This window comes from Aedes albopictus, chromosome 1 (assembly GCF_035046485.1).
Source record: "Aedes albopictus strain Foshan chromosome 1, AalbF5, whole genome shotgun sequence".
NCBI lineage: Eukaryota > Metazoa > Arthropoda > Insecta > Diptera > Culicidae > Aedes > Aedes albopictus.
Genome location: NC_085136.1, coordinates 236,552,452 through 236,579,076, shown reverse-complemented (window position 1 = coordinate 236,579,076; position 26,625 = coordinate 236,552,452). Strand labels below are relative to the sequence as shown.

General features: G+C 44.2%; 1 protein-coding gene across 1 annotated transcript in view; it reads left to right on the top strand.

The window, feature by feature from the left end:
* Positions 1-24,080, top strand: part of LOC109425351 (homeotic protein empty spiracles) — a 28,794-nt gene extending 4,714 nt beyond the window's left edge. The window contains exons 2-3 of the mRNA XM_019700602.3: positions 16,997-17,151; positions 22,844-24,080. Coding sequence (XP_019556147.2) covers positions 16,997-17,151; positions 22,844-23,044 — 356 coding nt within the window. The 3' untranslated portion in view covers positions 23,045-24,080. The remainder of the gene's footprint in view (positions 1-16,996; positions 17,152-22,843) is intronic.
* The last annotated feature ends 2,545 nt before the right edge of the window (positions 24,081-26,625 follow it).

Here is a 26,625-nt window from a genome sequence, read left to right as displayed (position 1 = left end):
AAAAATATCCTGAGGAAAATGTGTTACAAACTTTATCAACTACAATTGCCTGTCGATTTTTCGAAGATCCATTTTATTTGCCTTTCTGCTAATTTCGCACTATGTCTTACTATTTATTTAGCTCAGCATAATCCTTCGAAGAATACCCAGGAGTTCTCAAAAGTTCCACCAGGTATTTTTGGAACATCCCTACAGAAAGTCTCTCAGAATACGAAAGTGTTGGAATGGAATGGAATCTAAATTCTGTCATTTTCGAATGAGTCAAAAATTTGCAAACATTTGGCAAAAATTTTATCCAAAATTGGTAAAAGTAGCATTACCAAGAATATCCAATTGACTATTGATTGAAAAAAAAAAAACAAACTGCAGACACTAAAGCTGTCACTAAGCAAATATGACCGTTCTCTTAGCTACGAAAAACCATTGAATAATCGCAAAGACGCCTGTTAGAGAACAGCTATCAAAATTACTTTCATATACACAAAAAAAAACAAATAACTTAGTGATCTACTCTCAGATCTTAACTGTTGACACTTTTTGTAAATCAAGCCTAACTTTACCAAACACCGTATCTCACAAAATCCACGAACGGATAAAATCGAAGGGGTAGTTCACTGTTCCCATAGAAACTCATACCACAGACAAAAAGACGTCTCACTCTACTCACTTCCCATCCTTCCCCTTTTTAACGGATTATTCAAATATTCCGTAGTTCGCAAATTGCTCACTCATGGCGCTCGCATCGCTTTTGCTCCTGTTTGACGTTTGCTCACTACCGCCAACCGACGTTCATCTTTGTGTAAAACTTTGTAACGGTCATATCAGAGTATGTCGCTATGCTCCCGTTGCGTGGAGCTAGCATCCCATCACTTACATTATCATGTTGTCATTTTTGTTTCTGGGGTTCACCGTTTTAGGCATTTGAGCGTCATGTCGCTTTGTGGGCTAGTGTATTTTAACGATAAACACCGCCATCATGTTGCCAAATCGAGGTTATTTCACAGAGAACAGACGTCTATCTTTGCTTTTTGCCTTGTGTAAAACTTTGTAACGGTCAAAACAGAATATGTGGTTATGCCCCCGTTGCGTGGCGCTAGCGTCCCATTACTTACATTGCAGTGTTGTCATTTTTGTATCCAGTGCTCGCCGTTTTTGGCCGTTTGGCGCTCGTTTCGCTTTGTGGGCTAGTGTATTTTAACGACAAAAACTGTCATCGTGGGGTCAAATCGACTTTATATGTGAGACAGTCTCCGTTGGTGGCGTTGAGGTACACTTAAATCCTTTACACACGATTTCGACGTATTTTTGTTAAACGTCTGTTCTCTGTGCATAAACGTCTCTTTTTTGTGGTATTGACTTCTTCACTGTGTCACTACCAAAGTTTTCGTACCTATCCAATTACCTTCACACCCTCTGTTTCCATCGATGTTTCTCGCCCTGTTCACCAACACTGTATCGATCAACGCAGCACTAATTTCTGTCATCCAGGTTACATGTATGCACGAGTGACGCGAACGTGATCACCATAATCTCCTCGAGAGAACCGACGACGATCGCGATCTTCGCTTTTCAAAGTTAATTAAAAGTGTGTCTGCAGTTCGCGTCTCTGCTACCGACGATCGCGTCACCTACTGGCTGGCTGGTGTGTAATAAAAGCCCATTCATGGCTAATTTATCACTTGTGATGTGCTAACACGCACTCACACCCATACGAACCTGTCTCGATCGAACGATCGTTCGGCTAACCTCTCTTTTGCTCGCTGGAAAACTTCAGCTTAACACCCTTGCCGATGCTACCGAAACCCGAGGACTTCACCTGGACCCGAACGAATTTATGCGTGTTGGCTCCGACCTTATCGAGCGATAATTTATGCACTGGTCCATCGCCTCTGCTAACCTGCGCTGATCAACGCGAAGATCGAGCTGCACAACGACGAATACTACTAGTTACGCGCCAAGGCCGGATACTTCCTCCACTTCCAAGTTTCACTTTCGTCCGTGGCTATCTTCGCCGAATTCGCGCATCGAACCTCGATCGAGGAGATGTTGCTAATGCGAAAGAATTTTAAGTACGTAATTACGCTCGAAACAACGTAATTGTTACAGCCCTTCGATCCTGACCATCATCTTGCCAACGCCAAATTGCGAGAGTCGATGAACCTCGGCGCTGAAAGGCTGAAACCTTCGCTCGAATCGCGCAGTCAGCTGCGTCGTCCCCGAACCCCGAGTTATGATCGCGTGATGGGCAGTGCTTCGGCCGGCAACCACGCCAAGTACCCTCCTTCTTCATCCCATTATCATCCCAGAAGCGCTGACCGACCACCGTCCATCATAAGCTTGTTAGTAAATTATCACATCGCGCAAAAAGTAAACTCATAAACATTAGGACATAATGGAGGCAAGCGTAGAAAATCGTGAAGATGTGATTATACCTCGGTACCTCCGGTTTTGTGTTTTCTCTCCCTGTCTCTCTGTCTCATTCGTATCCACCCAGCGCCAGCATCCAGCGTCCAGCTCCACAGCATCCTTCGCCTCCACCACCACGATCGAGCAACAATCCGAGCGCGCGAAAGAATGCGCCACAGAGCGAATATTCAAACTCTCGTAGCCGAGGGGTGTGCAAATTACCTTGTCGCCCCCCCCCCCCCCTCTCCTCGCCCGAACGAGGTTCCGGGAAACCCTCGTGGAACATGATCCCGAAATCGCGCGCTGGCACTCGGTAGTTATTACCTCCAAATCGGACTTTTCTCACATTCTTCCTTGCGCTATTCTGCGCTTCCTCCTTTTGAGGCGCATCTTCGCAGTTCAGGACTTCACCAACCAACCAACTGACTGCAGGGCTCAGCAGATTTAACAATTCATAACATATTTGACTGCAGCATAAATTATATGATTTAGTATTTTAATTTAGGAGATTTTACACGAAATGACGAGCCCTAACAAGGGGACGAACGAGCCGATGAAAAGGGCCCTCGGAGAACAACAACTCTCCGGCGGCGGTGGCGGCGAGCGAGGTGGTGCAGAAAACGTGAACAAATGTGTTTCGCCCTCTTCGGTCTACCTCGGCCCGGCTCGGACCTCGCAACGTGCGTTGCGACGGCGAGACCCCTTGATGGGTGAAGAACGAAGGAGAACGGAGCGGAGGAAAATATTTAAAACAACTCGAAATCACCTCGCGGCGATGATATAAATTAATAAGATTTTATATATGGTTTGGTGCTTCCTCTGTTTTTGGCTTGTCTTTCCTTGCATGATGATGCAGCCTACCGACCGACCGACCGGCTGCAGCTCGGACCGCGTGTTCAACGAGCAATCCGACGCTTCCGAGAATGTGGGTCCCGCGAGAAATTTTTCCGTCTCGGTCCCGTCACACGTTGTTCCACCTGGAACGAACGGGCTAATCAGGGTTTTTGTGCAGTTCATACGGTAGAAGTTTGCGAATTCTGCTTGAAAATGTTTGTATAAAATTTTGATAGAGCTAGTAATTTCACGAGAATTGTTTTGATCGATTTATTCTTCTGTTACTTCTGCCATACGGTGTTCGACCATTTGTCCAAATGCCGTTTTTTCGAACGCCACTTCACCGAATGACATCTAGCTGTTGGCCGAATAATGATCAAGAGAATTCAAACTTCGGCTATCAAATGGCTAACAAACTGCTGGTAACCAACGGTGATTCCTTTTTCGGCTAAATGACGTTCAACCAAACGACGTTCGACCAAACGGCATTACAGAAAATGACATTCGGCCAAATGATCCAGAACCCTCCTGACAACTTATTGATACTTGTTGATAGGTTGGCCTTATTATAAGTGTACGGAAGTTATCCACAATCCTACATTGAAACGTTGATGGCTACAGCGTAGATTCACTCCAGCGCCGTGCATATAGTAAAGTTCCGTCTTTGTCGATTTTGGGCTATGGACCTCCGATTTCACCGAACCCTTACGGGTCTTCTTTCATAAAGTCACTGACACCTGCCTCTAAATTCGTTTTTCAGCACCAACCTATATCATGAGGAGAGGATCGCCACAAATCCCAAGGTAGACACCTCGTCTGTCCTCGGGTTTTCGATCCATCTAGCGTAGCACTCATATCTTTCTGAGTATCTAACTTCCAATCACTGGCGTAGGAGTTCCGCAAACAACATCTTTGGCAAAACGTTTGCAAAACATGGAGATTACCAACTTTCGATTAGGATTGCTGGATCCCATGTAAAATGCTTCAGAAAGAGACTCTTGGAAAAATGTACGATGTAGGATCTTATGGGACATAGATAGGTACTAAATAAACCATCCTGAATTCTAGCAATTTTTTTGCATTCTGAATTTCTCTGAAAAATTGTTGAAAAAACTTCAAAAAATTTCAGAAAGTATTTACAATCCAACGCTCACTGTCCGGCAGTGCTTTTATGGAAGAAACCTGACTGCATCTGTTTGATTATACATTTGTATCAACAGATGTAAGCAAATTTAGTCCTGGAGATGGAATGAGATGGCTCTGCTGTACTTCATGACTGTATGAGATAGCTCTGCTGTACTTCAAACGACTCATTTCGAGGATGCCTGTTCATACACCAACATCCTGAGATCACTTTTAGATACAACAAGCTCCGCACTACAGGTACTCTTCGATATAACGTACAAAAAATAATTCTCTTTGTACGTTATATCGAAGAGTAATATTTTTTTATGCTAAAGTTGATGTGTATTCGACGTGAAATTAACCCCAATTAATGATTTCGGTGAAATTCACAAAACCAATAATGAAAAACATGAGTTTTCATGAAAAACTCATTTCGTTTTTTGTGCTTCGATATAACGTACATTTTGCTTCGATATAACGTATACCAAATTTTTCCCCAAATTGCGCTAATTTTGGTTAAAAGGCTAATGCTGCAACAAAACATTGATTTGAGTGATTTCGTGTCGTGTGAGTAGTTTGTCTGAGGGTTATTCCTGGGAAAAAAAATCTCAATGTTGTACGTTATATCGAAGCAAAATGTACGTTATATCGAATTCGCTATATCGAGGGTACGCTATATCGAAGAATACCTGTATTGCATCCATACATCAAATGGATGTATGAAATGCAATAATACTTCCTGTTTCAAAGATTATCTTCGAAATTGACACACGTGTATTTAGTTCAATTTGTTGTACTAACAATAATAAGAACAATCTCACCTAAAACCATCCAAAGTAGCGCTGCAGTCACCATGGGAACGTCTTTACAGCGCAGTCAGGCTTATTTCTCGTCCCACTTCCGTCGCGTATGCCATTAATCACCATCAGAACACTCGTCACCACACTGTTCGATACAAGGTTTGATTCTGGAAACTACTTGCGGATCTCTGATGGCATAGCGTATTCGTTAAAAACGTAAAAAAAACACCAGAACGCATAAGCCAAACAAACATTACAAACACTTTACAATCGAAAAACTACAGAAAAGCAAAACTTGACGACAAATTTCGACACTAAAACATCTCCGTATGGCGTAGCGCTAACCCCACATCTCCACTAGACAGAAATGTCTCGACGCTTTGCTGCCAGAAAGAAAAAACGTAATGGAAATGTACAGCACCATTGTTCTTCTTGCAAAAGACGAGAGAACATTTCTGTCATGACACATCTATCCGTAAAAAAGCAACACATTTCTATCAAGTGGAAACGTCGGATAGCATCCGTTTCGCGATTCTAGCAGCGTGGAACTAATGTCGTTTTCGTTTTTGATTCAGTTCCAACCTGGGTTGGAACTGGATGAGATCATAGTTTCAACCCCAACCCGACTTCGGTTTCGCTTGTACTAAAGTTTGTTTGAGTTTGTTTGACGTTTGTTTGTTTACACATTTTCCGCCAATCCAGTTCCAACCCAGGTTCAAAAACGAATTCGACATAAGTTTGAAAACAATTCTTTATACTTCCTCAAACTTCGCACAGAACAAACACTCTTTACACGCGGAAGAACTATCCGAATGACGTAGCACCGCCCAAACCGTCAACAGAATCGCAAAACAAAAAACGTGCACGAAAGAAATGTGACCAGCAACTCGAAACACGTCTACACGCAACAACGTCTACTATGTTCTCGACCTAGACTGTCACCTGGAGTATGAATCCAAAATATAGGCCTATCGGGCACTGTATTGTTTTGATTGTGTATGGGATTTTGACGTTTCTTGGCCTAGTTGTTTACAAATTTTCTGTAAGAGGAAAAGAGAAGGAGAGAAATTCATGCAGTGCCCTATTCAGAAGACGTTTAAAATCAGATGATTTTGGGGGCCTTTGACAGTTCTCCAATGAAAATGACAGTTCAGCGTTTGCGCCTTTGTTCGGCAGTTGTAAACAGTGGCATACACGGACCTGTCAACTGATAAGGCCTATTGTCTGATTGATCTCTGGATCAACACGATCAACATTGACCAGTAGGGTGATGCAGCTGTCAAACTCGGTACATCGCCGCCCTAACCATTATCGTTTTTGGTACGTCGCGTTTTGGTACCCACTTTCTGGTCGGTTTACCCTAACTTGCTCCTGATTTTCGGGTGTGTGGCTCGTGTGTTGCTAGTGCTTATTTCGGAAATTACACATTTCAAACGAAATTGTTGCTTTTAATGATTGTTTCTCCTTGTTTATCACTTTGCACGATATTATACATAGCAGCGAAGCAGTGACAATGTATCAAGCGTATTTTTGCCTCGAAATAAGCAATAAAAAAAACATTGGACGCCATGTTGAATCGAATGCTGGGATGCTGATTCTGGCCCTTCGTTATACCCCTGACATTGACAAAGATGTAGTAATAAATGAAGCGAACTTTTCTAGCATACGCCACATATAAACAAAAGCGCCACGGTATGTGGGCATTAGCATTGTTATATCAGTGAAGCTGTGTCAAACATACAAGGCTACAGTGGCACTATCTGTTCATTCCATAGCGGCAGCACGCGGCAATAAATCCAGAATCAATAAGTTCTTCATCGAACAGTTCTGAAAACCCCAATTAAGTTTGTGAAGCCCTTTCTTTTCTATTTTCTACAGAAGTTCTAAATTTCGTTGATTCACTTATAGCCACCTATTTTCTGAAAATCTAAAACTTTACTGGCGAGGAGCGGACCTGGTGTGATGGTTAGAACAGTTGACTATCACGCCGAGGACCTGGGATCGAATCCACTCCCGACAAACTCACAAAATAGTGAGTTGTTCCTTCGGAAGGGAAGTAAAGCGTGGGTCCCGAGATGAACTAGCCTAGGGCTAAAAATCTCGTTAATACAGATGAAAAAAAAAACTTCCCTGGCGATCAATGTGAGGTTGGGCAACGAAAAAAATCAAATTTGGAAGCAATAATAAAATATTTCTGGTCAATACGTTACCAGAATCCGCAAAAAACCACATATTTCTACCATTTGAATCATTGATAATTCAGTCTAGGGTGCGTAAATTACTGTTTTAGAAAAGTGCCCCATGCGCTTTTAATCGTTGCGTTAGATTGTCAATAGAATTTTGAAATTTCCAAGACTCACTAGCGCCACTTGACGGATAACCCTAAAATCAACTGTATCATAATAATTGGACAGCTCTGATGTTCTGATAAAATGTTATTTCAGACGTTTTTTCTTCAATGTAATGGGATTCTCGAGGTATAGAAATTGATAAACTTCAAAGATTAGTTAGCGCCTCCAAGACGATAAAACCAGAATCAACTAGCACAGACAAACATACGTAACTCTTAAAGGAAATTCATCAAAAAATTTTGCCCAGTGTCATTTTTGTGAGCACACTGCCACCTGTTGGTAGAACCGCGCGCGACACTGTCGGCCATGATAGACGTGGATTTGACGTTTTGCTGACACGCACACTACTACAAAAATTGCCTGTAATTTTCGTTTGCATCATTCAGCAACGTGTACACTGGCAAACGTCAAAGCGATCGAACACTAGCGCATCTGGTGGAACGATCGCGCAAATCAAATGAAATTTGAACTGATTGTTAAATGCATGTGCCGTTTTGAAGAGTGTTACGTCTGTTTGTCTGTGCAACTAGTAGGGAATCGCGCCACTTGGGCGGTGGCTTCTATATTCGTCTGTTTTCCACTATAACTCAGTCAAATTTGAACCAATTGACACAACTTTTGAAATGTGGTGAGATAGGTATAGTATCTACCCGTGTACAACATTTCAAGTCAGTTGGTTCAAAATTGACTGAGTTATAGTGGAAAACAGACGAATATAGAAGCCACCGCCCAAGTGGCGCGATACCCTATATCATCGGATGGCTCCTGTCATTGTCATCCTAATCAACTCTGTCGTAGACGTGTCTTGATGTGTCTTGATATAAAGATTTTTTTAAATGACCAAGGTTTATTGGTGCCACCTAGCCGATAAACCGAGAAGCATCTACCGTATACCCCCGTTGGTTTGGCCTCATCTAATCTGAACACTTTTTAATTTGACTCCCGCTTATCTGCACATCGTTCAAATTAAAAAATGGTTCAAACGTCATTCTGCTCATGGAACGGAGTGAATCGGAACGTATAATCAAAAGAAAACATCAAACAAGGTTGCCAGCAACGTGTTTTTCGACGCCCACAAGGTTGCTAGAAGAACAAATTAAAAATGAACCCCGTTTGTTTGCATGAGGTGTCGTTCAAACCAACGGGGGTAAACGGTGGTTCATCATAGGATGGCTCTTGACATTCTCATCAACTTTGCTGAATATAAACATATTTTATGTAGGGTAACTCTCTAAATAAAGATTAAATCTTATATTTTATAGGATTTCTGAGACTCACTTGAGCCACCTAGCGAGTAACAATAGAATCGACTACTTCGTCATCGGATGAACTTGATGTCCTGCCTTTCTGCTGGGCATTGGAGGCTTCTGACATCAAAAAAGATCGCTGGAAGCTAATGATTTGCAGAAGTCGAAGTGAGTGCTGGAAATGGGTGCGTGGCACTAGTTCACCTTGGTTCGTGGTTCACCATTTGATAGACGTAAGGCTGTAAGGTGTACTAAATTCGCAGATTGCTGATTTGTAGTCATAAATGTAGATTTTTTTGTAATATATCTATCTAGATTCGCATCCTGGTTGAAATGGTTATTAAGCTATAAGAGTATCACAAATTGTTCATCGTCCAATTTGCTTAGAATCCTCATCAAGCAGAAATTACATTCATTCACTGCAAAACAGCAGGAGAATTTCTGATTTTTCGCGGCCCGACATGACAAAGTCAAAATACGAACCAAAAAAAAGGTGTTTGCTTCATTTAGCGATAATTCAATTCAATTATGTTTCGCCACTCTATAAAAGCGAACTGCTTGTTTAAACTTTAAGTTATGGGTATTGAGTAAACTACACGCGGTCAGTATTAAAGCCAACAACGCGACGACTAATGAGACTCTGGTTGAACTGGATGGTGTTTGCGGTGAAGTCATCGCCGCCACCGCGCGGCTGTAGAGCCATCAGGTTGTTCATATACCCACTGTAGTGGCAAACCTCAATAGATACCGGAGCTGCGTTGCTTGAAGAGCAGCAGCAGCACCACAGGCCATTAAAATTCCGGCGGCAGCATTCGAGGCGTGTGAAATTGGTTGGCCATAAAATGGATTTTCGCTTCTGCTTACCTACCTACCAACTGGCGTTTGAATCTCTTGAGTCTTGAGTCATGGGTGCGTGTGAGCGCTTTTACGATTGCGTTGCGGAGAATTTTGCTCCCCTTTATTATGGGATCGTCGTCGTTTGGTACTCTATCTACTAGTTGCTTGCGACCGATTGAAACTGTCAACCGAGGTTCAGTACCCGACCCGCGCGCGCGATCAGCGTGCGATCGTTCTCTGCGCGGACACGGTAGACGAGTGGGCGGCTTGTTTGGAATATGGAGTAATTGCGCGAAGTGACACCCTCGCTCCGATCTGCTACTGCTGCTGTTGCTGCCACCAGGGATAGAAATTTACGGACTTTTCGGACGCAGGTGGTTGACAAACATTCTCGATCTCGTAAATAACTGGGGCCCGAGAGTGTTAGAACTATTAGATATTCGTGAAGCAGCTCTGAGCAGCGGTCAATACATACTTCCGGTTGAAAGCTTCAAATATCTTGGTACCAAAATGGCGGCCGATGGTGTGTGGAAAAACTGTTTAATAAGTCGACGCTTACTTACTTTACCGGTCAGACTAAGGCCTAAGTGTCCTCTGTTGTACGTGTGAGTTGTCTCCATTCGACTGGGTCTATGGATGTGCGTCTCCAGCCCCGTACTCTGCGAAAGGTCCGCGAATCGTTCTCCACTTGATCGATCCACAAAGCTTTTTATCGGGTTGCTATCCGACATCCTGATGACTCACCGTAGCCTCACGATTTTCGCGGTGTGGACGATGGTTGGTTCTCTCAGCAGCTGATGCAGCTCGTGGTTCATTCACCTTCTCCAAGTCCCGCCTTCCATCTGCACTCCATGCTTCGTAGACCGTAGAGGTTTGTTCAGACTAGGAGAGGACTGCAAAATGGTAAGTTGACAACTGGAGCGTCTAACACAGCTCTGGTCCTCACAAGTTTCTACCTCATGCTTCCACGGGTCAATCGATGACGACAAAGACCTCCAGCTAAGAGTTGTGTGCTTAGCTGGTAGTGCAGCCTGGGCACTGTTGTTCTTCTGACTTCACCTAGATCGAGGAGGTACGACCCGGGCGTCTGTTCACCAAGAAGGTGCGGCTCAAACAGCGTCTGTTCGGGCATCTAGCGGCTGAGTAAGATTTTTTTTTAGCCCTAGGCTAGTCATATCGGGACCCACGCTTTACTTCCCTTCCGAAGGAAAAACTCACATTTTGTGAATTTGTCGGGAGTGGGATTCGATCCCAGGTCCACGGCATGATAGTCAAGTGTTCTAACCATCACACCAGGCCCGCTCCCAAGAGTGAGAAATGCTGCATCATACCCAGATTGATCCCTATCACCCGTATAACGGGTGGCTTATACTATGTGCTTATACTCATTACGAATAACAATGCAAAGCTATGCTTTGTTACAATCTAATTAGCAAATTAAGTAATTTATTCGATTTCTCCAGTAACGTCTACACTGCGATTTTTCGTCTTTATTAGCTAATTACCAGATATGGATCATTTCCCCTCGAATTACATGGCTTCATTAATCATCTGGAAATCCAAACACCAGTCCGATTCTTTGACGTTGATTAGGTATCCATCGGTAGGCAATGAATGTTGTTTCGCACAAAGGTGTTCGCCGCCGTTGCGCCGCCGACCGCGCCGTTGTTGTTTGCACGCATGCTAACACAATCCGCCCGAAAGGGTCAATTACCATATTGACTGGGATCCACTGCGCGCAGTTAGTCAGTCAGCCAAAGTGGCAGCGGCACTCGACTCTTATTTTATGCGTTTTTAATTGTATCTCTAATGTAGGCTCCACCGCCGCCCACCCACCGAATCTAAACCGTACGAAGCCATCCATCGCCGCCCGACATACGCTTTAAGACCAAGCGGCGCGCAAAGCAAACAGACCATAGCGAAATCAATCATTTTAGCTGCTGCCCGACTGCCTCGCACGGATTCGCTTCGCACTGCACCGTGTTTACCAACCAAGAGAGTAGTGGGCTCGTAATTAACCTGACATATTTTGTATTCACAATAGCACAACAAACATGCGATCATCGGACACTGGGTCCCTTTTACGAGGGGGTGGAGGGGATATGTGGTCATGGAGCAACTCACTGACGGTATATCTAACTGGAAGAAATCGCGCGTGGCCTGTACAAGTTCGCTTCACACGCACCACATTTTTACGCCTACGCCAAAGATGCCAAGCTTGGGAAGATTACATACACCATATTGGTGGGTGATCTCAAATGTTGGTCGATGACATACATCTATACATTTCTGTTACTTGGGTAGTTTATCTACAACACAACTTAAAAAAAATACATTTTTTTTTTGAGGAGGTGACCCTAAACTTTCAATCAGGAGCGTTTGTGTATATTTGTGGTGTTCTAATTTTATTGTACATTTGTAGTGTTCTGTGTTATGTTTCGAAACATGGCTACGTTTCACCTTAATACTTAACTTTCATTCCTGAGCACCCACGGTGGTGCAGAAGGCCGAATTGAAAGATCTCCATCCTGGGCGATCTACCGCCATCACCTTGGCATGTGGCCAGGTCAAATTTGCTGTCGACTTGCTTTATTTCGTTGATGAGGCTGCTCCGTCATGAGCCTCTGGGCCTGCCTTTGCTGCGATGTCCTGCTGAATTCCAATCTAACGCTTGCTTGCAGATTTCGTTCCCACCAATGCGTAGAATATGGCCGACCCACCTCACCTTCCGCTTCTGAACCTAATTTTATACCGCAGGCATTATTTGTAGATAACCTGCAGCCGTTGAGTGTTCTCCACTGATACACACCAAGTTTCACTGGCGTACAGCAGCACAGCTTTCACGTTCTAGGTCAAAAATCGGATTTTGGTGCGTCGACTAATCTTGTTGTTTTTTCATACATTTCTTAAACTCGCCTTCTAGATCCGTGCACCTATGTCGATCCTGGTGCCTCCATCGGCCGCCATTTGGCTACTAAGATATTGGAAGCTTTCAACATTCTCCAATGCTTCCCACCTACCGTTAAACTAGAAGTTTTGACCGTGTTTACATCTAGTGAATAAGTCTTGTTGACGTTGATGACAAGACCTGCCATTGAGGAGCGATCGGCAAGATCATCGAGTATGCTCTGCATATCAGAGCACCGTTGAGTTAAGAGAGCAACGTCATCAGTCGATTCGAGGTCATTTAGTTTCTCCACACACCTAGAAAATATCATGTAATTTTAAGTGTCCTGAACCTGACATATACGAGCATCTCCAAAAACACAAATTTAGAGGTTGAAACATGTAAATTTACGTCTTTCAAGACACCCCAAAATAAAACTTATTTTTTAGCGTCTAGCAATCGCTAAAACCGATTTGACAGATAAAACACAGAAAAGTAAAATAACGCCATGCAAGGATTCAAACACTGGATCTCCTGATCGTGAGCCACATCTCTTACCTCTCGGCTATTTCACCGAGGTAGAAGGTGGCTGATGAACGTGATACTGGTTCTACGTTTCTGGTGAAACGAATTTGTTGACATCTAACGCAACCAACCAGCACTTACATGATGCGCGTAAAATTGAGTCCAAATTATGATTCAGTCTTGAAAACGTTTACGTTCTTTGGTGATTCCGTTTCGTGCAAATTTCAGAATTTCTAAGTGTGCATGGTAATGGGCTGTCACAGTATCCCACTATTTTGTTCACGATCAATCGCACCTACCAGGATCTCGTCGATTACGATGAGGAACAGATACGGCGATAGTTGCCTCACTCCAGCGGCGACCCGGATGGGGTCGGATAAGACACCGTTGTGCAGTACTCTGCACAAGAATGCCTCGTACTGTGCTTCAATGAGGCCGATGATTTTCTCAGTGACACCCTTGCGCCTGAGGGTGCCCCACATATTTTCATGATTAAGACGGTCGATAGCTTTTTCGTAATCAAAGAACACCACGTAGATAGACTCTTGGAATTCATTGATTTGCTCCAGGATGATACGGAGCGTGTCAATATGGTCCACACAGGATCGAATCCTGCTTGCTGTCTTCGGAGAGTTGCGTCAATTTTCTCCTGTATCCGGTTAAGGATCGCTTTGCAGAGGACTTTGAGGACGTTGCACATCAGGATGATGTCCTGCCAATTATCACATACAGTCAGGTCGCCCTTTTTGGGCACCTTTACTAAGACGCCTTGCATCCAGTCGGCTGGAAATGTCGCGATTTCCCATGTGTTGCCGAATATTTGATGCCGCAGTTGTGCAAATATTACGGGGTCAGCTTTGAGCATCTTGGCTGAAATGCGATCGACCCCGGGGATCTGTTCAATTTCATGCAACGGATGGTTGTTTCTATCTCTTGCATTGATGGAGCTTCGGTGTTGACACGGGTAATGCGCCGAATCTTTGGCGGATCATGATGAGCGCTGAGGTGTTGATAGCGTGGCCGATGCTTCAAGAAGGTTTCCAATGTGCTCGAACCAGCGTTTCAGCTGGTCAGCCAGATCGATGAACAACTGTGCAGATGTGTCTTTAATGGGAATCATTGCATTCATCCTAGTCTCACTAAGGCGACGTGAGACATCGTAGATAGTACGGATGTCGCAGTTGTTTGCGGCTTTGTCGCCTTCGCCTCCGCTCTTTTGTCCCGTCTACACGAGCGTTTCACTTCCTTCTCGAGAGCCGAATAGCGCTAGCGGGTTACAGCTTTGGCTCCGCGTGTTTTTGCTCGCTCAATCGCGGCGTTGGCGTTTCTTCACTCCTCTGCGTAGCTCACCCAAATTATTCTCGCCGGTGGCGATGAAGGCGTTCTTGATGGCGCTCAATTGATTTTCTACGCTTCCATCCGCAGCACGGTTCAGCAGTTTCTCGACGAAGGACCTCTTCATCGAAGCGTTAACTGGAACCACGGGTGTTGAACCGGCGCCCAATTTTCTTCTCCTGTAGTTGAATTCTAGCAATGCGCAGCCGGATCTCGCCGAATAGGAGATGATGATCGGACGCAATGTCGGCGCTACGTTTGTTCCGCACATCAAGAAGGCTCCTTCTCCATTTTCAGCTGATGCAGATGTGGCCGATTTGATTTGATTCGTAACATGGCGTCCGACGAAAATTGGTAATGTTTCATTAGTATTTTTTCGTAACAAGTTCCGGTAGAGCATCTTTGAGCTTGCCGCATAAACTGTGAAGGTTGTTCAAAACGTTCTTGGAGAGTAAAATGACGGAAAATACGAGCATTAACGAAAGAATAACTATCAAAAAAATCCCGTTTTATCAGCATTTAGCACTGAAAAAACAACACCATCTTGTGTACAACAAATCGTTAAGACAACCGAGAAAACAGCTGCTCCGCCACCACTCCAGCTGTCACGTCTCACTGTTACCAACTGACTATAGTGCTGCCGCGATTCATCACTCTTTTGTACTAACTCCACCCTACACAGCCCCAGCCAGATGATACGATTATTTTAATTGAATTAACTTTTGCCATTTTCACATGGCTCGAGCAGCGTGGCTGTAGGTTGATGACGTTGCTTAGAGTGAGTTTTTTTTATTTTGCAAAGCTCCAAACTACATGCGGCAGTCAGTGTTGTCGGCCGAAAGCGCAAACGTGTTAATTTGCGTCGACTTAATTAAAACGTAATTAGTGTGAACTTCTCCCCCATGTGCGGGGGCTAACGGTGGAGGAAAAACGGAGCGCGAAAGGTCAGCTAGTCAGCGGATTAGTGGTTGGTAGACATAGATCTGCGGCAGAACTTGGAACTTGGAGTTTGTTGGTCAGAAATCAGGAGATGTGTTGATTGCCATTTAATTGGACTCGAGCCTCCTTTCCTCACTGCATTAGGAAGCTTATCGTGCTCCTTGGTTGTAGACGTAAACCACCTTGGTACGCCTCCACCGTAGAAGGGGGTAACACTGTTTCGTTTTCTAACCGCCTTACTTTACACCGGTTCAAAATATCATATTAAAGCAACAGGGTTTTTAATGTCTTTCAACCAGTTCAAGTTTGATCAAAATCGCCCCATTCTACGGCACTTGTGAATTGATTCAGCCCTTGCAGGCCTACCGGCGTGAAGCGGCGTTGTAGAGTGTGTTCACACTTCATCGCTTCATCGCTATCGCCCCGATAGTACCACCACTAACTGATCACGGCACCGACCGACAACAACGACGACGACGATGATGCTTAAAATTGATTGAACGCGGACGATCCATGAAAGTTGTAAATTATCAAGAAAATGAACTTCCATTAAAAAATCATTTACGCAGGCTACTTTGGAATCCGTTTTTCACGGTGTCCGTCCGTTTGTGCACGCCGGGGCGAAGGATGACGACAATGGGTGGGTGCAACCTCTGCGCATACGGTCGCCATTTAGGGGGGTGTAGTGTGTTTGTAGGCATCGACCGACATCATTGCCTTATAACGTGTTGTAGTATTATTGCCCTTAACAAGGAGGGTGCTTTCGCTTGTTTCTTGCCCGCTGCACACACCTTGGCCGATTGCCGGCCTCCAACGCGGGCCGCTCTGTGTGCTTATGCGGGGCTTGGAATTAACTTGTGACGACTACTTAGGAATACACTTGTCGGGCTGCATACTTACAACAGAGAGTGCCCGAGCAGAACAGTGAAACGAAATCAGTGTTTCGTTTCAGCCAAAAATGGATTATATTTTTTTATTTTAACTGTAAAAATTCAGCTGTTCATAAATATTTTGCAAAATTTCATTTCTGCAAAAAAATTCCTCTCAAAGCATGTGAGTATTTAAAAGTTAGCCTCCAAAAAGAACTGACAACAAAACGTGTTGTCACTCCATTTTTCCATTGCTACTCGGGTAGACACCAACTTACATCACTCGCTGAATCTCGCAGTGAAAAACTCGGTGCAGTTCAGTTTACCAACACTGCACCGATCCGACGATGTTGGCACTGGGCCCGTTGTTCATAGCCGCGTTCGCGTTGTTGTTGTTTCTGTTGTTCGATGTAGTAGAGCCGTAATATATTTGCCGTAATGATATATAATTATTTAATTACAAGTGGCTTAGGCCCGAACGCGCGAGAGAGAGAGAACCGTGAGGAAGGAAACGAGTGCGCGCTCGCTGCTGAAAACCGACTCAACTGCAAATGTTACATTTAACCAGCGATTACATCGTTTCACCGCGGTCCATCAAGTAGTGCCAGTTTCCCTCGATTTTCCACCAAATTTGCGGCCAATTCGCACTAAACCCTAATTACCACCGCCGGGCGGCGACCGGATCGGTCGTTCTTCACTTTCGTTCGCTCCCCGCAGTTCGCGCACATGTGGGTCATTTTCGAGAGTGCGGAGATTCCCGTCGTCGTCGTTTTCGCAGGTGACAGACAGCCACTGAACTGAAACGTTAATTTTTTTTCTTTCTCATCTTTATCCTTTACAGACTACCTCATCCCGTTCCGCAAATCGAAACGCGTCCGGACGGCCTTCTCGCCCTCGCAGCTGCTCAAACTGGAACACGCCTTCGAGAGCAACCACTACGTGGTCGGAGCCGAGCGCAAACAGCTGGCCCAGAATCTGAACCTCTCGGAAACGCAGGTAATTAGCTGTTAAGTTTGATTATGTTTTTTTTTTCATGGGTGTCCGATGTGAACAAGATGGCGACTGGAGTTCCTTGTTGTTTCAAATTACATAGTCCGAAGTGTACTGAAAGGCTGTATGTGCACTCAAAATACGAATTTGGACAGAAGTCCATGAGGGGGGAGAACATCAAAATTTGTGTCTGCCCAATCTTCCATACCACAATACATATTTTTTTTTGTCAGTATTAACGAGATTTTAAACCCTAGGTTTGTTCATCTCGGGACCCACGCTTTACTTCCCTTCCGAAGGAAGAACTCACATTATGTGAGTATGTCGGGAGTGGGATTCGATCTCAGGTCCTCAGCGTGACAGTCTTGTGTTCTAACCCCCACACCAGGTCCGCTCCCTCCGACCTGTATTCCTAAATAATGGACGCAGTGGACTTCGTGGCCGTGCGGTTAGCGCGTCAGTCGTCTAGGCGTTTTGTAAGCCTCGGAGTGCGGGTTCGACTCCCGCTCCAGTCGGGGAAAACTTTTCGTCAAATGGAAAAAAGGGAAAGCTACTCTGAACCAATATTGTGCATTAGAATATTTGGTGACGGAAACTATAGAAGAATTCGAATGGCCCCCCATTGTAGAGGCGCTGAGTAAGATAAGAAAAAAATCGTTTGTTCACATAAAAAAAAAACATTTTTTTGTCTTCAAAATTTACTCATATTTTGCACCGGTTGTTTGTACATATCTTCCATTGGCTATGGCTTTTAATATCATCATTCCCGATGCCCACGACGACAGACACCGGATTAGTCAGCTAACAAAAAAAATCGGAAGATTGTCCGCCGGAGGCATAGCTAAAGCTCCTCAAATTATTCACATAAATAGTACCTACCGGATCTAAGCGCATCTGATTGAGAATTAAATTTTCTTTTAAAAAAAGTGCTCGTTTGGTTCTCTACGATGCGGAATTCAATATGAAAAGTGAAAAAAGTGCACTTTGCCTATGCTGCGCCATGGCACTTTTTTACGGAGTCACTCTTTTCATAGGGTTCTTATACTTACCACCAGAGAAAAGAGTGATCGTTAGCTTCCGAAAAATAAGCCTATTGCAACATTTCAGGGGGTTCCAAGGGGTTTCAGCGGGGTACCAGGAGATCTTAGGGGGTGTTTTCGACGGTCTGAGGGGGTTTTCGAAAGCATTGCCGAGGGTTTCACAGGATTTTCGACGGATGTTGTATGCGTTACAGGTACGTTTTCGGGGGTTTCCGAGTTTCAGGTTCAGGAGTTTTCAGAGCATTTTCGGCGTGATTCAGAGGCGTTACGGAGGAGTTTTCGGGGATTTCGAACCGTCTCAGGTGCGTTACATTGGGCCCGAGCGGGTTCTAAGGGGATCTCAGAGGTATTTCTGGAAGTTTCAGAGCATTTTCGGTGGGTTTTAGAGGCATTCCGGAAGCGTTACAGAGGAGTTTTCGGGGGTCTCGGAGCCTCTCAGATGCGTTACATGGGGTCCGAGGGGGTTTAAGGGGGTTTTAGGGGCATTTCAGGAAGTTTCGAAGCATTTTCGGCGAGATTCAGAGGCCTTACGGAGGAGTTTTTGGAGGTTTCGGAGCCTCTCATGTGCATTACATTGGGTCCAAGTGGGCTTCAGGGGGATCTTGGAGGTATTTTAGGAAGTTTCAGCGTATTTTTAGGGACCCCATCACGAGGGGCTTCAGGGGGATCTTAGAGGTAGTTCTGGAAGTTTCAGAGCATTTTTAGAGACCCCATCACATTACCTTTTGAAACGCCCCTGAAAACCCCTTTGATTAAAAGGTGTTCTTGAAACCTCTTGACACGACCCTGACCTAAAATGCCTCGAAACGTCCCTAAAACCTCTGTAATCCCATTGAAATGCCCTTGAAATCATCATAATCAATTTGAAATGCCTCTGAAACCCCTTTGGACGCCTTTAGAAGAGTCCATAGACCCCACGAAACGCCCCTGAAATGCTATCAATCGCCCCTAAAACCACTAGGAAGGCCCTAAAATGTTCCTGAATCACCCTGAAACTCTCTTAACCCACGAGCGATCGCGCTGTTGTATTTTGTACAACACGATGAAAAAATCTCGCTTTTTGTACTCAGCATTAGCGTGGTGCTGACGTAGGTAGTCAACCGCGCGAGTTACGGAAGGTTAAATGACTCTGAATTACCTTGAAACGCACCTCAAACCCCTTCCGAAGCCCTTTAAAGGCTCTTGAGATCCCTTGAATTACCCTTAATGCCCCTTGAAACGTCCCTGAAACCCCCTTCATACTATTTAAATGTCCCTAAATTCCCCGTAATCCCATGAACACGCCTACAAATCTAGACAGAATATCATAAGAAGACACTTCAAGTCCCCTGAAACAACCCCTTAAAACACCCATGAAACCCCTTGAAACCCCCTTTTATCGAGCCTCCCTCCCACCCCCGGAGGTCAACTATTTACTCGTTTTGAGGAATTTAGGGCACTTCACGGATTGTGTAGCTGGGCCTCTTATCATTGACATCGCAAATCTGAAGGCACCCTTTTGGATAGTTTTTCTTGATTCCTTTTTTAAAAGCAATTATTGTCGCCCTAAACAGAGCTCTGAGTGCTACCCTTTATTTATCATCCTTTCCTTATCCTAGATCGTAGGCAGTTTCGACCTGGCCAGTAAAATTGGATGGTGGAAGTGCCGCGACTGTACCTTCCTCGGCATAGTTGCATCCCAAGCTCGAACCGGAGTAGAAACCAGTTCTCCCGAATTCAGCGGTTTTATCCACGCGTGCATCCGCTTATACCTGTACTGCTACACTGTATTGAATCGCTTTGTGATAACTTTCAGTGGATAGTATTTACATACTCTTCGATTCGTGCTTCTCGCTGATGTAGGGCTGCAGAACGTTACATCCATGATAGTCTCCCTGCCATTGCTTCTGTAGTTGCTTGTGAAGCCTTCGTTGATTGGGACTACGTTCAACCTTGAATGTGCTTCCGGCAGGTTCGAACCTATGGGGCTCGTGGAACGGCTTGCCCAATCTACTTCCGGCAATGACGACTGGCCTCCTATCACTAAGTTTCTCCATTATTTGATCGAGTAGGAACTTGATTGAACCGATCTATCGTTCAACGTGGAGGTTTGTATCAGTTAAGCATGTATGTAGAAGCCGTTGACCTTGGCAGTCATGGAGCCCTCTGTCGCCACTTTCTGTAAGTGGTTTCCAACCGTTCATATTGCTGCTCTTGCGACTTCATCCGCTACCATGTTACCATCTCCGGATGGTGTGCGAATACAGATCCGAGATGATTGCTACGTCGCACTTTTCTCCGTTCGTAGTTGCCTTAGCAGTTGCTACGCGGTATCCCAGTAGTGGTAGAGATTTACCTCTACTGTGATTTACCGTACATCGCCTGTTCAAGCTGGACGCTTTGGGCCACCAGTTAAAAGGTTGTTTTATCCCCTGCTTCCACGTATCATGCACTATCATTTATTTTGATCCATTCGCGCCTTGTGGACGACAGCCAACCTCCTGCACAGTTTGTATCTATCTAATCCATTGCAGTTTCGTACCAGACGGCCAAAATCCTGGTATCTGAAGCACACCACCACCGATTGCTAAATAAGACTCGACGATCGACACTGACCAATCGACTGTCACTTTACCAATTCGTAATGCATTGTCAGCCGCATCCTTGGAAACTGGATAACCGCCATTTGTCCTTTGGAAGGTCCCTTTACTGAGTCGACACATAGGAGGAACACCTCCGGTCGCCCGGAGCTTCTCTTCAAGCTCTTTGTTCTTTTGAGCCTTCTTATGGTGTACCGAACATCAAGACCTTCCTCACTGGTCTTCACAACGTTCGCTTCATCCTTGTTCGTCATGCTTCTGGAGTTGAACCTTTCGCCTGTTTTCGTCTGCCTTTTTCTAGGTCACCTGCCCGCTGCCCCTAGATCTCTCGACCGTATGCCGTCATTCACCTGTTCTGCGGTGTGGTGCAACAGCCTTTTGCTTTACCCGACGTCTCCACTAGACAGAAATGTCTTGCCATTTTGCTGGACAGATGTGTTATGACAGAAATGTTCTCTCGCTGTTTGCATGGAAAACAGCGGTGTTGATCATTTCTGTTACGTTTTATCTTTCTGGCAGCAAAATGGCAAGACCTGTCTAGTGGAGACGTAGGGTTAGCTAAGGGTTTCTGGCCTGACCTTTCATCTCTTGCCGAGTATTCGTGACCCTTTGTCGCGGAATGTTCCAGATGTTTCTCGACGCAGTATTGTAGCAGAAAGGGCGTTTTTTTCCTCTAAGCCATTTTTTAATCTGATAATTTCGCTCTCTACATCCCGTTGACCTAGTTTTTAGAGGTCGATGTGAAAGCGTACTTGCTACTGATCGACTTTATTGAAAACATTAAATATCCACCTAAGACATGTCTTTGTTCGTGTTTTTTGAAATGGCCGATGGTGATATGTAATTACAACGTTTCCTCCAAGCGCACTCAAGCGTTTGTTCCATTCAGTCAGCCGAGTGAAATCAAACGAATTATGACACACCAGTCATACCTACACCTTAGCTGCCATGCTTGTCACGCTCGCTTCGCCTAATTTCGGCTGCTATCGGTCTCGTTTTTGTTCAAATGTGTAACAACCGCTGGTTGCCGCCAACAAGCGTGCTGACACCCGTGTGACATGATTACGACAAATGGCGGCTTGCTTCAACCCAACCAGCTGCGATGCGGCCATGTTTTTGAAGTCATCATCTGTTTCAGGTCAAACATTTGATTTAGGTGCAGTTTACGAGTGATATTTTTTCTTTAACAAAAAAAGTTCTTTACATCCCCAATTGCGGCCTAATTTGAACACGTTTTTATTTATTGTAACATATTTCAGCTAAGAGAATTAGATTTTTTCATAATTTCTCTAGTATTTTCGAAAATTTTCTTTTTTGTTGTGGAAAATATTACGCGCTTTTCAAGTGTTGGTCCAGAAAAGTTTACTGTTTACAAATTTTGCTGTCAAAATGGGGTTCAACGCACAATGGGGGTCAGAGATGTTGGCTCGCTTTTTTACTGTGGGGTAGTATTTGGATGACAAGTGGCTGCTTCAACCACTTCTGCTGTCACCACCACCACCAACAACAACAGGGTCGCCTCCTTCGACTTGATGTTTCTTACTCGCGTCAACATTCTGAACACGATTTCTTCCCATGATGGCGCTCTCCCGTAATTGATGGGGGGATGATAAACATCAAACGACTGGGCCCTGCTTTCCTCTCGGAGGCCCTGCATCAATCTCCCATCTCAGGGCCGCCACACGATTTAATGATTGCCGCGATTCCGTCATCAAACTCGAAACAGTTACAATTATGGCGTTTGATAAACGATCAAGATGGCCGGATCCGATTGTGATTTTTACCGGGTATAATTTCCTGCGCCTAAATTTATTGCCCAAGCGGTTAATCCGCCACGAGGAAGAGACACCCAAGAACTTCCCAATTTCGGCACGTTCGTCCCCTTTTCAATTTCGGGCGATAAATCATGATGCCAATCATAAAGCTTGGCGACGGACTAAAAAAAACTGACGACCCCGACTCGTTACCGACGAAATTGTCACCACTTTGTTGTACAAATATTGACTCGAGGGGTTGAAGACCCTTCCCCCAGCATTTGATAAAATTCTAACGACCGTTTCCCCCTCCTTCTCCTTGCAGGTCAAAGTCTGGTTCCAGAATAGGCGCACCAAGCACAAGCGCATGCAACAGGAGGAGGGCAAGTCGGGCGAATCCAGCGATCAGAACCGTTCGACCTCGAGTCCGGCTTCGGGCGGAAGCTGCCCGGAAGACGACGAGGACGAGTTCATCGATATGGACGACTGCCCGAGCGACGAGGAGAACATGCACCACAATGGGTGAGGGAGCAACAAGACGCTGCTGTCTTCCTATGCCCCGAATTGGTCAACGTCCAACGTAGCAAGCTGTGCCAAATAGACTAAACCCCAACCGGGCGATTCTCAGACGACTGCGACTTCTCGATAGAGTCTACTGGATCGGAGGCAGAAATCACGCAGCCGCGGAGAATCATGATTGATGAGTAAAGTGCGTGTCCCCCCATGTAGATTGCTGACGCCGCTGTTGTTGATCTGTAAATCGTTCAATTAAGCGAGTTACTCGGCTGTGCTGCACCAGAGTGAAGGAGCGAAGAAGAAAGCGAATAGCATTTGGTTCGAGAAAGGGAACCCGTTCCAGGAGCTGCAATTTGTACCAGTGATTGTCTTCTTTAGCTATATGTAGGCATTTTTGTTTAACCCTGTTTCAATTCAAGTAGGAATGCAAGAAAGAGATTTTATTTTATCATTGTGAGCGAACCGCTCGGTTTGCAGTTCCCGAGCGGTTATGACATGTGCGAATGAAAGAGATGGATAGCGAGACAGGCATTAACCGTAATGAGTGTAACGCAAGTGAGCGATAGAAAATCTGTATTAAATGTGTATATAATGAGTACTTAATAGCTATATAATAACAGGAGGCTTAAATTTACTGTAATTTAATTTTTATTCTGCTCATTTTGTACAACGATCGGGATCGCGGTCTGTTCCGCAAACCACCCAGAACACTTCCACAACGACATAGGTACGTCTGAAAAAAAACCTGAGATGCAGTCTTGTTTTAATTTATGTAAACGTCACCGAACGGATAGAGACTCGCTGAATGCATTCTGGATGCTGTTAATCGGCTACGCGGAAAATGTGTTGATGTAGATTTAAGTTGATCGTATCGTGTAAGTGGCGCGCGCTGTAATGACTGTGTAAATGGTCCATGGAAGTGAACATCGTTTGTAAAGCAATTACGTCTACCTTCTACTGTCTACTTGTAGAGTTCTCATTGAAGAAAGAATAGTGACATTAAAATAAACACAGTATTCCACAATGAATGTGAGCTTTTTGATATATTCGATGACAATCCTTGTAGTGTTGCTTGTAGTGTCCCGAATGAGAATCTTTAAATAGTTACTCACTTTACATATTTGGAAACTTATCAGGTTCAAGTTCTTCTGAGCATCTGCCATCAAATCTATATGCATAACTTGTGTGTTTGAATGAAATTCATGCTGGTACAGCCTCATGCAACTACATATGTGCTGTTAAGTAGTGAGTTCAACGTTTGCTAAAGAATCTCCAAAAACTTAAGTATTGACGGTTTCCCCCCTATCGAACGCGACGATTTGAATCCGTCGCGGATGAAACCGTCGCCAGAGTCGTCGCAGCTAATCAGCAGGCGGGAGTCTGACGTTTCACTGATCTCACTAACACAAACAGCAGCAGAGGTGGTGCTTGATTCGTTGCGATGATTCAGAAATGCCGACTGGAAGTTGGCAGCGCGTTTTGTTATGAAAGCAACATACAATATTATAGACCATATGACCTACAGGCGTAATCAGTCGGTAACATCTTAAATCCCTTCTAATATCACTTGAAAGATTTATGAAACGCTTTAAAATGTCTCTGAAATCCCCCTGAAGCTCACATGAAAGCACTCTAGGATTCGATTACCGGTCGGTCAGGGAACTTTCCGCAATGGGTATTTCCTTAACTTTCTTGGGCATAGAGTATCTTCATGCCGCACGATGTACACATGTAGAATGATCATTGACAGAGGAAGCTCACAGTTAACCCTCGAGCGTCCGCGCTGTTGTATTTTGTACACGTTTAAAAAATCTCGTTTTTTGTACTCAGCATAAGCGTGGTGCTGACGGTGGTTAATAACTTTAAACGTGTTCATAGAACACTAAACTGAGTAGCAGGCTTTGTCCCAGTGGGGACGTTACACCAAGTAGATAAACCCTCCGGAACCCTTTTAATACACCTTCGATCCCAAGTAACCAAAAGTTCCGCTTCCCTTGACAAAATGCACTTTCAAGTTCCGAGAAGTTCAGATAAAGTTCCAAATGGAACTTTCTGGCTGCTTAAGAGGCTAACCATGAGCCTTGCTGGAACTTCGGTCACAAGTTCCGGAAAGGCTCATTGTTAGCCTCTTAAGCAGCCAGAAAGTTCCATTCGGAACTTTATCTGAACTTCGCGGAACTTTAAAGCTGCTTAATATACTACTCGGAACTTTATCGGAACTTTCAAGTTCATAGAAGTTCAGTTCAATAGCATTGTGTTTCAATGAAAATCAAATTTATTTCTTTTACAGAAAACAACTGTTTAAGCATAAACGAAAAAAAGACAAATATGAATTTATCAAATCAATGAATTCTAGGCTTGAGCAAAAAAAAAGAATTGCCGCCCATCGGATTCGAACCGATAGTCGCTGCGTGAGAACCCTACGCTCTACCACAGTATTACAATTGCTATTGAGAGTGCAGCAGGTAAAGTCTAGCTTGAATGGATTTTCTGACGGCAGCTAGTTTTGCACATTTGTACAGTAGTGAAGTTAGCTTGACTTTGTCAAGTGTCTTCAGCAGCGCAGCGGTAAGTCGGCAGGCTATCACGCAGGAGGATCCAGTTCAAATCTACATGGCAGCGACATGTGTGAAAATATAATTATCAGAAGCAATTTCCCACCAACAGGGGGTGGGGTTGTGATTCTGAAAAACACAATTTTGTTTTTGCATGAATTTTGTCAAAGTTCTGTCTGAAGCTGCTTAGAAGGCTATCCAGCGTGCTTATGTGAACTTTCAAGTTCCAAAATTAGCTTATAAAGTACCCTTTTATCTAAACTTTTGGTTACTTGGGATACCAGTTAACAATTCTTGAAACTTATGAAAAACCTCTGAAAGTCCATGAAACGCCTCTGATCCACTAAAACGCATATGCGAACCACTGAAACTTTCGACAACACTCCGAAAATACCATCAGGGTACCAGATTCCGCTCATCTAAGGCCAGTTTTGCAGAAAAACATCATCTGTTAAATGTAAGCCAATTTGTAATGTTTTTGCATTTTAAGTTAGTTTAATCTAAGTACAATCAGATACAAAACAAGACTTATGTAGAACTTTTCATAAAAGTATGATTTTATTACAATTTGTGTGAGACCAAAGTGGTCCTAATTCCGCTCAGTGACAAATGTATGCCATCTTTTAAATAGACTTTTGCGGAAAAGTGAATAATTTTTGCAACTCTTATGTTGTTACAATTATTTTTTCCTGTTCAGCGGGAGTGTATAATAGTGATTGAATACACTGTGTACTAAAATCGACAGTTTTTTTTTACAATTTTCACGTATTTTTTTTTTGCGTGAGCGGTTATTGGAACACATAAAATTTCCTACAGCAGTCCAATAGCCGCTCAAAAAATTCTACAGTTTTGTTTTTAAAAGTTAAGTTATTTGGTAAATATCGCATAAAATGGCTTTGCTCTCATTTTATTTATATTGTCCAAGAATATCAGCGACGAAAACGGGGTATTTATGCGTGAAAACTTGATTTTTGCAACAGTGAGCGGCTATTGGGTCATGAGCGGCTACTGGTACACTGACGGTACTTCTAAAACT